Here is a 14,402-nt window from a genome sequence, read left to right as displayed (position 1 = left end):
GGCGGCCGCGGTCGGCCACGTGCGGAGCGCGGGCGTGGAACAGCATCCACCGCAGCCAGCCACTCAGCCGCCAGCGGCGCCGCCACAGTGGCGGGTTAGCCTGGACCAGCTGTGGGTGGCTAACGCTGCGGGGGCTGTGTCCTACGTCCACTACACGGGGCGGCTCTTGGAGCCTGGGCCTGGCGTGCTGCCCCCGGCGGTGGATGGGGCGTGGCAGCCTGCCTGTGTGCTGCAGCATCGCAAGCCGCGGCACCTGTGGACCTTTGAAGAGCGGGCGGCATACGATGCAGCATCACCAGGGGACCGGGCGGGGGCGTGGCCTCGGGCGCCGTACTTCCTGGCGCCGGAGGCTGGGGTGGTGGTGCACCCAGAGCACTGCCGGATTGCGGGTGTCAGCTTAGCGGACTACACGGTGCGGGACGTGCGGCGGGCCATCACCGCGGCCAACCCGGCCGCACCTCCGGCTCCAGCCCGCCCCGCAGCCATGCCGTGCCCGGCGCCAACACAGCAGGCGGGGGCTTCGGGGCCCCAGCCGGCGGCACAGTCGCGGCTGGCGAAGCGGGAGGCGGAGTGGCAGCGTGCAGCGGCGCAGCTGACCACCACGGCGGCGCAGCATTTCCACAATAACCCGGTGGCTCTGGACCCCTGGCTCCACCGCACCTCCGCGGCAGCCGGGCTGCAGAACACGCCGGCGAGAGAACTGCAGTCGTACGCATCCCCGTCCCAGCAGTCGGGTGAGGGGCCGCGGCGGTCCGCGCGGCTGCAGGAGCAGGCGGCGGGAGGGGCGGGACCTAGCACTGGGCCTGCCACGGCGGCGGCGGCAGCAGCGGCGGCGGTGGAGGGCGACCCTCGCATGCCGCCCCCGGATGCGTCCCTTCTGCGGGGTACGTGGCGGAGGCTGTGGGACAGCCACGCCAGTCGGGGGGCAAAGGTGCTGGTGTACCGGCTGCAACATGCTTACCTGCCTTGCGGGCTGTACAGGGCGGGCAAGGGCATTCGGCCACGGGTGACCACGGGGTGCGGGGGGTTGGGGGCGCACTGTCCTCACCCCGCCTGCGGGCCACCTGGCTCGCGGGCGTGGGCCAGCCTGACGCACATCTTCCTGGAGTGTCCAGCTTATGCGCAGGCGAGGACGTGGCTGCAGCAGCTGTGGGCCTGCGTTGCGCCCCAGGCAGCGGCGCCGCCAGTGACGGACGCGGGCTTCATGCTGGGGGACCGCATGGGTATGTGGGCCTCAGGCCCGCGGGGGGCGGGCGCGCTGCTGTGGAGCACTTTGCGGGCCACCTTCTTGTACGCCGTCTGGTGTGCGTACTGGTCCCGCGAGCCTGCTAAGCAGACGTCGGAGCATGTGGTTCGGGAGGTGGTCAGCGAGCTGCGCAGGGTGATGCAGCTGCGTTTCACTGCCGCCACGCTAACCCCTGAAACCCTGTCGGCTCTGCCCACTCAGCTTCTCACCGCACAGCTCAAGGCGGCTAAGCTGGAGCACTTTCTTGCCATCTGGTCGGCGGGTGGCGCGCTTTGTGAAGTGGAGGAGGTTCAGGGTGGGTCACCGAAGTTGAACTTGCGGCTGACGCTTGCATCACCTGTGCTGGCCCCCTAGGTTTCCTTTTGGGCGGCGGTTCGTTCCAGGCGCTGGCGTGGCGTTTATCGTCATCAGCTCATCTGGCGCCCATGTGTTTTAGCTCTGGCTGGCGTCGCAGCACCTGGGCGGCTGTGGGACTTCCTGCACAGCGCGTCTTGCAGCGGGCTGGAGCCCGCTTAGTCAGCGCCACATCTGGCCCGTTTAGTTTTCTGCTTGTGTCTCCTCTGCCGGTTCTCCTGGGGTGTTGCTTAAGCAACCGACTTGTGGGGGTGGGGTGGGTTTGGGCGGGGCGAGTGCGTAGCGCTGGTGTTTTCTTTTCTGGCGCGCGGTGGTGGTGGTTCTTGCGGTTAGGCTGTGGTGTAGGTTGGTGCTTGGGTTAGGTCTGGCGGTTTTTTTGTGCAACCCCTCCCGGGGGGGCGGGGGGGCCAGCCTCCTGCTCTGTCTGCCGGGTCGGGGTGGGGTGGGGTGGGTTGGATGGGTGGTTGGTGGCGGTTTTCGAGGTGTTTGTTTTCTGTTCTTCTTCTCTTTTCTTCTCTTCTTGCCCTGTCAGGGTTCTGGTCTCGGGGACCAGGCTGCTTTCAGGCAGCAGGGGGGCAGCGCGTCTGCCCCTGTTCAACCTTGTAAGGATGTTTCCTATGTATGTGGGGAAGCGCAACTGCTCCCGGTGCGCATGTGGCAGGTCGGGCAAGGACAGGGTGAGCAGCACACCGTTGTGGTCCCCAGGCGCCCCATACGTGCGAGCGACATCCACCACCCACGGCGCCGCGGTGGCACTGACATACCACCGATCCAGGCGTGCAGGAGTGGCCGGCTTGGGCGTGGCCGGATGCGTGTAGCCCTTGGCACCGCCACGCTTGCTCGCCCAAGGGTCCACCAGACTGAACTGGGCGAGGAGGCTGGCAAGTTGCGGGGCACCTGCAGCACGTGACGGGCTAGGGGCCGCCTCCTGACTGGCATCGGTGACACAGTTCCAGTCCCCACCGACAACAAGCACCCTGTCCGTGGCCAGGTGGGGATGCAGCCCGGCAAAGAAAGCAGGCTTGTCCGCCACGGCCGTGGGCGCATACACACACACGAAGCGCAGGCGCAAGTGACCCACGTCCCAATCCCAACATACCACACGGCCTGCCGCATCCGTTGACGGCGGCTGCAGTACGCAGCCTGGAAGGGACAGCCGACTCCGCGCCAGGATAGCCGCCCCACAGGAGTGGGGCGACGCTGCCGGGCTGGCAGCGAGGCAGTGGCGCCACGGAAGGCACGCCCCCTGCGCGGCACGAAGGCAAGACTCCAGCGCCGTCGTGTCAGTAGCGTGGGTCTCCTGCACCATCGCCACATCCGCCCCAACTTGCACTATAAGGACGGGTTTGTGCGTTACACCTGCTTTTTGTGCGTAAAGCATGCGTTGGGGGTGGGACGCATGCGTCCACGGAACGCAAGAAGCATGAGGGCCGGGGAGGGCGGCAAACCTCTCGGTTGTGCGTGCGAAGCACGCATGCGGAACGCATGCAGGCGCATGCGCCCCACGAATACGCAAGCCCCCGACGCAAGCCCCGTCAAAGCCTTCACCTTAAGTACTTGCTCAACTCACACATAGCGAACGATGACTTTGCCAAACCTCGCGATCCCCCAACTGCACTGCAACGTGCAAACTATTGCTTCTACATTTGCTGCGTTAACAAACAGTATATTAGCACGTATAACGCAATTGCCATGAGAAAGGCGTTAGGAGGAGGGATGGGCCTTGTTAAACAAAGGCAAAGCAACGAGTGCCAGGCCATGTTGTATGTATGTATGAAGAGTTAAACCTAGGTACTAACTAGTAATCGCGGTAAACGGGGGGAGCGCCGGCGGTGCGTGGCGGTGACTGTTCCAAACAGCCGCGGCAGAGGCTGTGGCTGCCGCGGCTGCCCATGGCCAGCAGTCACCGGTTGCGCGGCCGCTGGTGGGCAGGAAGGCTGGCAACTGACGCTGCTGCGCGCTGCTATCAGCCCGGAATCTGCACGGGAGCGGGAGGCATGGGCGGGCTAAACGGGAGCGGCCGGGGTTGCGGCGGTGCGTGGCGGTGACTGTTCCAAGCAGCCGCGGCAGCAGCTGTGGCTGCCGCGGCTGCCCATGGCCAGCAGTCACCGGTTGCGCGGCCGCTGGTGGGGAGGAAGGCTGGCGAGTGCCGCTGCTGCGCGCTGCTATCAGCCCGGGACCTGCACGGGAGCGGGAGGCATGAGCAGGGTAAACGGGGGGAGCGGCCGGGGTTGCGGCGGCGCGTGGCGGTGACTGTTCCAAGCAGCCGCGGCAGAGGCTGTGGCTGCCGCGGCTGCCCATGGCCAGCAGTCACCGGTTGCGCGGCCGCTGGTGGGGAGGAAGGCTGGCGACTGCCGCTGCTGCGCGCTGCTATCAGCCCGGGACCTGCACGGGAGCGGGAGGCATGAGCAGGCTAAACGGGGGGAGCGGCCGGGGTTGCGGCGGCGCGTGGCGGTGACTGTTCCAAACAGCCGCGGCAGAGGCTGTGGCTGCCGCGGCTGCCCATGGCCAGCAGTCACCGGTTGCGCGGCCGCTGGTGGGCAGGAAGGCTGGCGAGTGCCGCTGCTGCGCGCTGCTATCAGCCCGGGACCTGCACGGGAGCGGGAGGCATGAGCAGGGTAAACAGGGGGAGCGGCCGGGGTTGCGGCGGCGCGTGGCGGTGACTGTTCCAAGCAGCCGCGGCAGCAGCTGTGGCTGCCGCGGCTGCCCATGGCCAGCAGTCACCGGTTGCGCGGCCGCTGGTGGGGAGGAAGGCTGGCGACTGCCGCTGCTGCGCGCTGCTATCAGCCCGGGACCTGCACGGGAGCGGGAGGCATGAGCAGGCTAAACGGGGGGAGCGGCCGGGGTTGCGGCGGCGCGTGGCGGTGACTGTTCCAAGCAGCCGCGGCAGCAGCTGTGGCTGCCGTGGCTGCCCATGGCCAGCAGTCACCGGTTGCGCGGCCGCTGGTGGGGAGGAAGGCTGGCGACTGCCGCTGCTGCGCGCTGCTATCAGCCCGGGACCTGCACGGGAGCGGGAGGCATGAGCAGGGTAAACAGGGGGAGCGGCCGGGGTTGCGGCGGCGCGTGGCGGTGACTGTTCCAAGCAGCCGCGGCAGAGGCTGTGGCTGCCGCGGCTGCGCATGGCCAGCAGTCACCGGTTGCGAGGCCGCTGGTGGGGAGGAAGGCTGGCGACTGCCGCTGCTGCGCGCTGCTATCAGCCCGGAATCTGCACGGGAGCGGGAGGCATGGGCGGGCTAAACGGGAGCGGCCGGGGTTGCGGCGGTGCGTGGCGGTGACTGTTCCAAGCGGCCGCGGCAGCAGCTGTGGCTGCCGCGGCTGCCCATGGCCAGCAGTCACCGGTTGCGCGGCCGCTGGTGGGGAGGAAGGCTGGCGACTGCCGCTGCTGCGCGCTGCTATCAGCCCGGGACCTGCACGGGAGCGGGAGGCATGAGCAGGGTAAACGGGGGGAGCGGCCGGGGTTGCGGCGGTGCGTGGCGGTGACTGTTCCAAGCAGCCGCGGCAGCAGCTGTGGCTGCCGCGGCTGCCCATGGCCAGCAGTCACCGGTTGCGCGGCCGCTGGTGGGGAGGAAGGCTGGCGACTGCCGCTGCTGCGCGCTGCTATCAGCCCGGGACCTGCACGGGAGCGGGAGGCATGAGCAGGCTAAACGGGGGGAGCGGCCGGGGTTGCGGCGGCGCGTGGCGGTGACTGTTCCAAGCAGCCGCGGCAGCAGCTGTGGCTGCCGTGGCTGCCCATGGCCAGCAGTCACCGGTTGCGCGGCCGCTGGTGGGGAGGAAGGCTGGCGACTGCCGCTGCTGCGCGCTGCTATCAGCCCGGGACCTGCACGGGAGCGGGAGGCATGAGCAGGGTAAACAGGGGGAGCGGCCGGGGTTGCGGCGGCGCGTGGCGGTGACTGTTCCAAGCAGCCGCGGCAGCAGCTGTGGCTGCCGCGGCTGCCCATGGCCAGCAGTCACCGGTTGCGCGGCCGCTGGTGGGGAGGAAGGCTGGCGACTGCCGCTGCTGCGCGCTGCTATCAGCCCGGGACCTGCACGGGAGCGGGAGGCATGAGCAGGGTAAACAGGGGGAGCGGCCGGGGTTGCGGCGGCGCGTGGCGGTGACTGTTCCAAGCAGCCGCGGCAGAGGCTGTGGCTGCCGCGGCTGCGCATGGCCAGCAGTCACCGGTTGCGAGGCCGCTGGTGGGGAGGAAGGCTGGCGACTGCCGCTGCTGCGCGCTGCTATCAGCCCGGAATCTGCACGGGAGCGGGAGGCATGGGCGGGCTAAACGGGAGCGGCCGGGGTTGCGGCGGTGCGTGGCGGTGACTGTTCCAAGCAGCCGCGGCAGCAGCTGTGGCTGCCGCGGCTGCCCATGGCCAGCAGTCACCGGTTGCGCGGCCGCTGGTGGGGAGGAAGGCTGGCGACTGCCGCTGCTGCGCGCTGCTATCAGCCCGGGACCTGCACGGGAGCGGGAGGCATGAGCAGGGTAAACGGGGGGAGCGGCCGGGGTTGCGGCGATGCGTGGCGGTGACTGTTCCAAGCAGCCGCGATGGAGCCGAAACCAAACTGGTGCTTGTCAGCACCTTTATTGACAGTGTCGGGCAGAACCACGGTGACCGTGTGCATGTAAGCCTTACCCCGTATCCAGCCCGGCGCACCAGGCGTTCCGTGTCTTCATGTGGCGGTGGGCGTGAGCGGAGGTGCGTGTGCATGGGAGCCCTACACCGTATCCAGCCCGGCGCGCCAGGCGTTCCCCCGGCGTGTCTTCATGCGGCGGTGGGCATGAGCGGAGGTGCGTGTGCATGTGAGCCTTACACCGTATCCAGCCCGGCGCACCAGGCGTTCCCCCGGCGGGTCTTCACGCGGCGGTGGACGTGAGTGGAGGTTGCGTGTGCATGGGAGCCCTACACCGTATCCAGCCCGGCGCACCTGGCGTTCCCCCGGCGTGTCTTCATGCGGCGATGGGCGTGAGCGGAGGGTGCGTGTGCATGGGAGCCCTACACCGTATCCAGCCCGGCGCACCAGGCGTTCCCCCGGCGTGTCTTCATGCGGCGGTGGGCATGAGCGGAGGTGCGTGTGCATGGGAGCCCTACACCGTATCCAGCCCGGCGCGCCAGGCGTTCCCCCGGCGTGTCTTCATGCGGCGGTGGGCATGAGCGGAGGGTGCGTGTGCATGGGAGCCCTACACCGTATCCAGCCCGGCGCGCCAGGCGTTCCCCCGGCGTGTCTTCATGCGGCGATGGGCGTGAGCGGAGGGTGCGTGTGCATGGGAGCCCTACACCGTATCCAGCCCGGCGCACCAGGCGTTCCCCCGGCGTGTCTTCATGCGGCGGTGGGCATGAGCGGAGGTGCATGTGCATGGGAGCCCTACACCGTATCCAGCCCGGCGCACCTGGCGTTCCCCCGGCGTGTCTTCATGCGGCGGTGGGCATGAGCGGAGGTGCGTGTGCATGGGAGCCCTACACCGTATCCAGCCCGGCGCGCCAGGCGTTCCCCCGGCGTGTCTTCATGCGGCGGTGGGCATGAGCGGAGGTGCGTGTGCATGTGAGCCTTACACTGTATCCAGCCCGGCGCGCCAGGCGTTCCCCCGGCGTGTCTTCACGCGGCGGTGGACATGAGCGGAGGTTGCGTGTGCATGGGAGCCCTACACCGTATCCAGCCCGGCGCACCAGGCATTCCCCCGGCGTGTCTTCATGCGGCGGTGGGCATGAGCGGAGGTGCGTGTGCATGTGAGCCTTACACCGTATCCAGCCCGGCGCACCAGGCGTTCCCCCGGCGTGTCTTCATGCGGCGGTGGGCATGAGCGGAGGTGCGTGTGCATGGGAGCCCGACACCGTATCCAGCCCGGCGCACCAGGCGTTCCCCCGGCGTGTCTTCATGCGGCGGTGGGCATGAGCGGAGGTTGCGTGTGCATGTGAGCCTTACACCGTATCCAGCCCGGCGCACCAGGTGTTCCCCCGGCGTGTCTTCACGCGGCGGTGGACGTGAGCGGAGGTTGCGTGTGCATGGGAGCCCTACACCGTATCCAGCCCGGCGCACCAGGCGTTCCCCCGGCGTGTCTTCATGCGGCGGTGGGCATGAGCGGAGGTGCGTGTGCATGGGAGCCCTACACGGTATCCAGCCCAGCGCACCAGGCCTCCCCTGGCCTTCCTTCATGCGGCGGTGGGCATGAGCGGAGGTGCGTGTGCATGAGAGGCTTTCCCCGTTATTGAGAAAGCTGTAAAGACGAACCATGCGAAGCCGAGAAAGTCGGTATCCAGCTTCAGGTGGTTCCCTAAGCACAAGCCGCGGAGGCGCAGGCGGAGGCGAGACCCGTGCCCGGACCGGCGCTGAAGACTGACGTACCGGCCTGCTGTAGATTAACTTAAGCCGGAGCATGCAAGCAAATCAAGACCCAGCATGGAGCGCGTTCCTTGTTGCATGGGGCTGCATGGGGCTCATATATTTCGAGTTCAGTTCTTCACTCTTCAAGCAACCTGTCTTTGTCACATGTAGCTACATACCTATCGTTCAGCACCATGTAGAGACTTCGTGGTCCTCTGCCAGTCGGCCATGGACTTGCTTTCAAAGTTGGCGCTCAAGTCTACAGGGCGAGTCTTCAAGTCCTGCTAAGCCCTGGCATCAATCTTTGGAAGGTATGTTATGAGCTGCTGGGGCTGGGGCTGGGCTGCGCTGTCGCAGGGGGTGTCGGACCCTCGTTGACCGGGTCTACAACTAAGCCAGGTCTTGACGCTGCTGTTACAGGATGTAAATCAAGCATCAGAGACCAAGTCTGGAATCAACAGTGCCAGGTGAGGCAGGTCAGGACACATAGCGACAGCCATTTCAGGGGTCGACAAGCGACAACAAATTCAGGGGGTCAAGCGAGCTAGCATCCATGCGCAGTATGGACGAAGTTGTAAGAGCATAAGCAGAGATTCAGAGTGTGAAGCTCCCCCCCTCCCCCTCCCCTTGTCTCCTCAGGTCCGGCACTGGAATTCGACTCGGGGCGCAGCGCGCGTAGATGCGTGGCCCTTCTAACCCTCACCAGGCAAGTTTGATCGGAAGTTGCTACACAACTCATAATAGGATGAATGATAGGATTTGAATGACGTACATGGGAAGTTAGTTATAGGGGACCGAATGCGGTCTAGGCCCTGCCCTGCACGACACCGTGCCACCATGCACTGACCAACTTACCCCAAACACCATGCAGGCCGAGCTCAAGTATGGAGGCGGCTAGCGGCAAGCGGCAGACTTCAGGTGGCGGCAGCGGAATTGGCAGGCTGCGCTGTGCGCGCATGGTGTTATGGTGTGATCGGCGGTGTAGTGCTGGCAGGGATCCGTATCGGTTGCCTTCACACTTGCCTCGAGACCCTGAGTATGCCTGGTCTGTACGTTTAGTGTTGTGTAGCAATGGTAGGCCTTGTAGAATGTGTGCGTGCAGCACGTGGTGGGTTGCGGGTCGTGTGGATGGAGCGGGCGGGAGAGCCGTGCGGACTTGCACCATTTTGGCACACCACGACACCAGTACGAGGGGCACGTGTCGGAGCGCAGATGCATGAACTGTAACACATCAAGAGAGCTTCAGGTGCCTCATGTGCCCCATTTTATGTGCCGTGCGGGACGCGCACAGTATCGGGCGGGACGCACACAGCGCCGGGTGGCAGCTTGCTTTAGGTAAAGCACAGGCGTGCCGCATGCGTGAGACCATGCGTAGAGCTCTAAGCAACCGGCATTTTTGCTTTATTTGTGCTTAATCGTGCGTATGCTAAGCATGCATACGCATGCGTGCCAGCCAGAGGGGAGCGGCGCGGCAAGTCCTGGCAACTACCATGCGTTAGCTAACGTAAGTGCTTGTCCTTGACGCATGCGAGCGGTGTGCTTCCTCCTGCGTACCGCACGCACTTTCCGTGCTTGCCGCATGCGGAATTTCCATGCTTAACGCATGCTAACGCATGCCATAACGCACAAACCCGTCCTTATAGTGTTGCTGCAGGTGCGAGACCAGCGCCCGCGCCTTGAGCGGCGAGCCCAGGCCGTTGACATTCACTGTCAGCAGCCGAAGGTTCACCGCTCCCACTGGTGGCCGCATTATGAGCCCCCGCCGGCCACGGCAGCGCCGTGGCGGTTGCGGTTGCTGTTGCTGCTGTGGCGTTTGCGGCGGGGGGCGCCACCCTGGCTGGGGGGCGCGCCGCCGCTGCTGGTGCTCATGCTAGCGGCGCCTGAGCTGGCGCCGCCGGGGCGCAATGGAGCGCTGCCCAGGCTCATGAGGCTGGAGGTACTGCGGCTGCGGTGCTGGCGTTGCCGGCGGCTGGGCCCGCTGGCCCCGCCGGGGTCCGCCGGCCCACGCTTAGCGGACCGCAGGGTGCGGGCGTCTAGGAGCACGTAGTCCATGTAGGCCGTCTGCACCTGCTGCGCGGCGTCATCCAGCTGCTCCGTCACGTCGGAAGGCAGGGGCGTGTCTGCAGGTTGGGCTGAGTATAGGCGCCACCAGCCAGTGAACTCGTCGTGCAGCTGTGCCAGGACGGCGGTACGGCCGGCCGGCACGCGGCAGACGGCCCAGTCCGGTACGGTGGCGCCCTGGTCACGGAGGTAGGCGAGGAGGCGGCCACCAAGCGTGTCGTGGCCCAGCTGCGTCCACTCATACCCCTGCACATCTGCGCAGCGGTTCTGGTGCGTCACGAGGTCAGAGCCGATGGCAACACACGTGTCACGGGCATGTGGTTCGGGAGGTGGTCAGCGAGCTGCGCAGGGTGATGCGGCTGCGTTTCACTGCCGCCACGCTAACCCCTGAAACCCTGTCGGCTCTGCCCACACAGCTTCTCACCGCACAGCTCGCCCTCCTTGCCCAGCCAGGCCGGCAACCCTGGAAGATGCTCACCCGGGCGCTGCTTACCCATGTGCGCCCGGACTCCGCCACCACGTGGGCGTGGGTGTACAGCGACGCGCCGGCGCCAGCGGGGCTGCCTGCCCGGCTGGCGGCCGCGGTCGGCCACGTGCGGAGCGCGGGTGTGGAACAGCATCCGCCGCAGCCAGCCACTCAGCCGCCAGCGGCGCCGCCACAGTGGCGGGTTAGCCTGAACCAACTGTGGGTGGCTAACGCTGCGGGGGCTGTGTCCTACGTCCACTACACGGGGCGGCTCTTGGAGCCTGGGCCTGGCGTGCTGCCCCCGGCGGTGGATGGGGCGTGGCAGCCTGCCTGTGTGCTGCAGCATCGCAAGCCGCGGCACCTGTGGACCTTTGAAGAGCGGGCGGCGTACGATGCAGCATCACCAGGGGAACGGGCGGGGGCGTGGCCTCGGGCGCCGTACTTCCTGGCGCCGGAGGCTGGGGTGGTGGTGCACCCGGAGCACTGCCGGATTGCGGGTGTCAGCTTGGCGGACTACACGGTGCGGGACGTGCGGCGGGCCATCACCACGGCCAACCCGGCTGCACCTCCGACTCCGGCCCGCCCCGCAGCCATGCCGTGCCCGGCGCCAGCACAGCAGGCGGGGGGGTCGGGGACCCAGCCGGCGGCACAGTCGCGGCTGGCGGAGCGGGAGGCGGAGTGGCAGCGTGCAGCGGCGCAGCTGACCACCACGGCGGCGCAGCACTTCCACAATAACCCGGTGGCTCTGGACCCCTGGCTCCACCGCACCTCCGCGGCCGCCGGGCAGCAGAACACGCCGGCGAGAGAACTGCAGTCGTATGCGTCCCCGTCCCAGCACTCGGGTGAGGGGCCGCGGCGCTCCGCGCGGCTGCAGGAGCAGGCGGCGGGCGGGGCGGGACCTAGCACTGGGCCTGCCACGGCGGCGGCGGCAGCAGCGGCGGCGGTGGAGGGCGACCCTCGCATGCCGCCCCCGGATGCGTCCCTTCTGCGGGGTACGTGGCGGAGGCTGTGGGACAGCCACGCCAGTCGGGGGGCAAAGGTGCTGGTGTACCGGCTGCAACATGCTTACCTGCCTTGCGGGCTGTACAGGGCGGGCAAGGGTATTCGTCCACGGGTGACCACGGGGTGCGGGGGGTTGGGGGCGCACTGTCCTCACCCCGCCTGCGGGCCACCTGGCCCGCGGGCGTGGGCCAGCCTGACGCACATCTTCCTGGAGTGTCCAGCTTATGCGCAGGCGAGGACGTGGCTGCAGCAGCTGTGGGCCTGCGTTGCGCCCCAGGCAGCGGCGCCGCCAGTGACGGACGCGGGCTTCATGCTGGGGGACCGCATGGGTGTGTGGACCTCAGGCCCGCGGGGGGCGGGCGCGCTGCTGTGGAGCACTTTGCGGGCCACCTTCTTGTACGCCGTCTGGTGTGCGTACTGGTCCCGTGAGCCTGCTAAGCAGACGTCGGAGCATGTGGTTCGGGAGGTGGTCAGCGAGCTGCGCAGGGTGATGCAGCTGCGTTTCACTGCTGCCACGCTAACCCCTGAAACCCTGTCGGCTCTGCCCACTCAGCTTCTCACCGCACAGCTCAAGGCGGCTAAGCTGGAGCACTTTGTTGCCATCTGGACGGCGGGTGGCGCGCTTTGTGAAGTGGAGGAGGTTCAGGGTGGGTCACCGAAGTTGAACTTGCGGCTGACGCTTGCATCACCTGTGCAGGCCCCCTAGGTTTCCTTTTGGGCGGCGGTTCGTTCCAGGCGCTGGCGTGGCGTATTATCGTCATCAGCTTATCTGGCGCCCATGTGTTTTAGCTCTGGCTGGCGTCGCAGCGCCTGGGCGGCTGTGGGCCTTCCTGCACAGCGCGTCTTGCAGCGGAAATAATAATAATAATTCAAACGCCGGCCCATGGGGCCTGGCGTGGATTATCGGGGTAAGGTGGCTAGGGCGAGGAGGCCCATCCCCCTCGCGCTGCCGCCTCACCACGCACTCCGAGGAGGCGTGGGGGAGCCGTGGCTCACCCACCTCTCGGTTTGAGTTCCTGCTCGGTTACTCGGCGCATTTTGATAATGCTGCCCGCACTGTTCACAGCGTGTGTGTGGAGCCTCTCTCCGCATACTCGTGCGGCTGTGTGGGTCACCCCAAGTTGAGAGGTGAGCAGCTTAGTGAGGTTGCAAGGGATGGCCCCAGTCACTCCGAGCGCAAGGCATTCATTGGTGGAGTAGTGGACTGTCCATCCGGCCGCTTCCAGCAGTCGCTTGAGTTCTTGGTGTTGTTGAGATTTTTCTTCCCGCTTGTCCAAATGGCGAACGTCGGAGCTGTAACCGATTTCAAGGATATAGATGGGCAGCCGTGCTTTGTTCAGGGGCGGGCGGTACCCTTCTCTATGTGTTTCATGGGCGGGCAGGTTTGGGATGAACAGAATGTCAGGTCTGAGCCTTGTAATAAGGGGTGATGATGTCCTCTCCGCAGCCAGCCAGGCGGGGGGGCGTTGTGCAGACGCATAGTGTGGCAGGTCGGCTAGGGGGCCCGCGTCCATGACCATGAACCCGTTCCCGTAGGTCCCTTTGGAGATGCATTTGGCGACACGCTGGACTGCCCAGTTGTGCCGATTGATGTACGCGCCTTTCATTTTAGGGTGTGTGCAGCCTCCGAGGATGTGCCCTCCGGAGTCAGGGGTGTGGCAGAGGGGGCAGTTGCCATTCCCTCCCAGGCGGTAGCGCCGTTTAAGCTGTGTGTTGAAGAGGTAGCCGTAGCGGGCGTAGAGTATTTGCTTGACCAGCCAGGGGTGCCTGGTGGAGCTGGCGAGGGTGCGGTTGCTGAGGGTGGGGCACATGTTGGCAGATGCTTCCGCCCATTGCTCCAGCACTGGTGTAGTATTGGTAAAGCCTTGTTGTGCTTCGGGGGGCAATGAGTTCAGGACTCCACGGTTTAGGTCACTTAGGTAGAAATTGTCAGAGTTGCGTTTGGGCCACCAGATGTTGGACCACGGTTCGTCTGGTGCTAAGCGTATGGCCTGCCCCATGGCCTCCATGTCGTTGGCGGCGACTTTGGCGGCACCTTTGTCAGCTTCCTCGTTGCCGTGGAGCCCTGTGTGAGAGCGGACTTTCAGCAGCTGGACTGGGACCCCGGCGTCGGCATACATTTGTAGCTCGTGGAGTATGTTTTCCAGCAGGTTTTTATGTTTGGATAGTAGGAGTCGTTGTGGTGCAGTAAGGGCTCGGCGGATCAAGTAGAGAGACACTAGGGAATCACTGGCTATGGTTACTTGGGTCATGCCCATCAGACAGAGTCGGGGGCGGATGTATTCTAACGCAACGAGAATGGCTGATAGTTCGGCTCTCTGGATTGTGTTGGTGCTGTTGAGACCGCCTGGTTCGACGTAGATGTGTTCGGTCTGTTGGGACCACGCGCAAGCACCGAGTTTGTTCATTTCGTTGCCATCTTCACCGGCCGCAACTTTGATGCAAGATCCGTCGGTCCAAACAATGGTGGCGGCATCGTACAGGTAGCTGCTCCGAGTGGGGAAGGCAGCTCGTGTGGTGTAGAGGGCAGAGAGCGTGGGCATGGGCGTAGGGCATGTGTCCAGGCCCCGTGCTGCTGGGGCTTGGGGTCTAGTTAGCTGCTTTGCACGGGCTTTTGCACGGTGGCTGTATGGTCGGCCCGGTGGGGCTGTGCGGTCACGGGGGAGGGTTACGCGCGCGGGCCACTCCAGTGGTTGTCGTCGGCGCCCTGGGGGTTGCGAGGTCGGTGGCGGCACCGCTCCAAGTTCGGCCAGGGAGGTTTGGAGACGTGTCAGGTTGTTGTTGGAGTTGAGTGCTTGTACCCCTGTGGTGTTCGCAATGAGGAGTAGCTGCAAGCCCTGCTTGCTGCTGGCAGCCTCGTCGGCCGCCCCGAGGCCATCTAACATGCTAGATGCGGATACGCCAGGTGGGATCAGGGCCAGGATGGTGACATGTGGACTCGCAAGGCACCGGCTGGCGGCGCCTTTGCCTTGTGGGAT

At 66.1% G+C, this 14,402-nt stretch overlaps 1 protein-coding gene across 1 annotated transcript; it reads left to right on the top strand.

Moving 5' to 3' along the window:
- The first annotated feature begins 10,377 nt into the window (after window positions 1-10,377).
- On the top strand, window positions 10,378-14,123 carry CHLRE_04g217990v5 (uncharacterized protein). The gene is made up of 2 exons (XM_043061828.1): window positions 10,378-11,414; window positions 11,646-14,123. Exons 1-2 carry the CDS (start codon window positions 10,427-10,429, stop codon window positions 12,128-12,130), a joined length of 1,473 nt encoding a protein of 490 aa, XP_042925083.1. The 5' UTR covers window positions 10,378-10,426; the 3' UTR covers window positions 12,131-14,123.
- Window positions 14,124-14,402: the final 279 nt, after the last annotated feature.

The sequence above is a fragment of the Chlamydomonas reinhardtii genome, chromosome 4 (assembly GCF_000002595.2).
Source record: "Chlamydomonas reinhardtii strain CC-503 cw92 mt+ chromosome 4, whole genome shotgun sequence".
NCBI classification, from domain to species: Eukaryota; Viridiplantae; Chlorophyta; class Chlorophyceae; order Chlamydomonadales; family Chlamydomonadaceae; genus Chlamydomonas; species Chlamydomonas reinhardtii.
The sequence above is the reverse complement of the archived record's forward strand: the minus strand, read 5'-3'. Positions and strand labels throughout refer to the sequence as shown.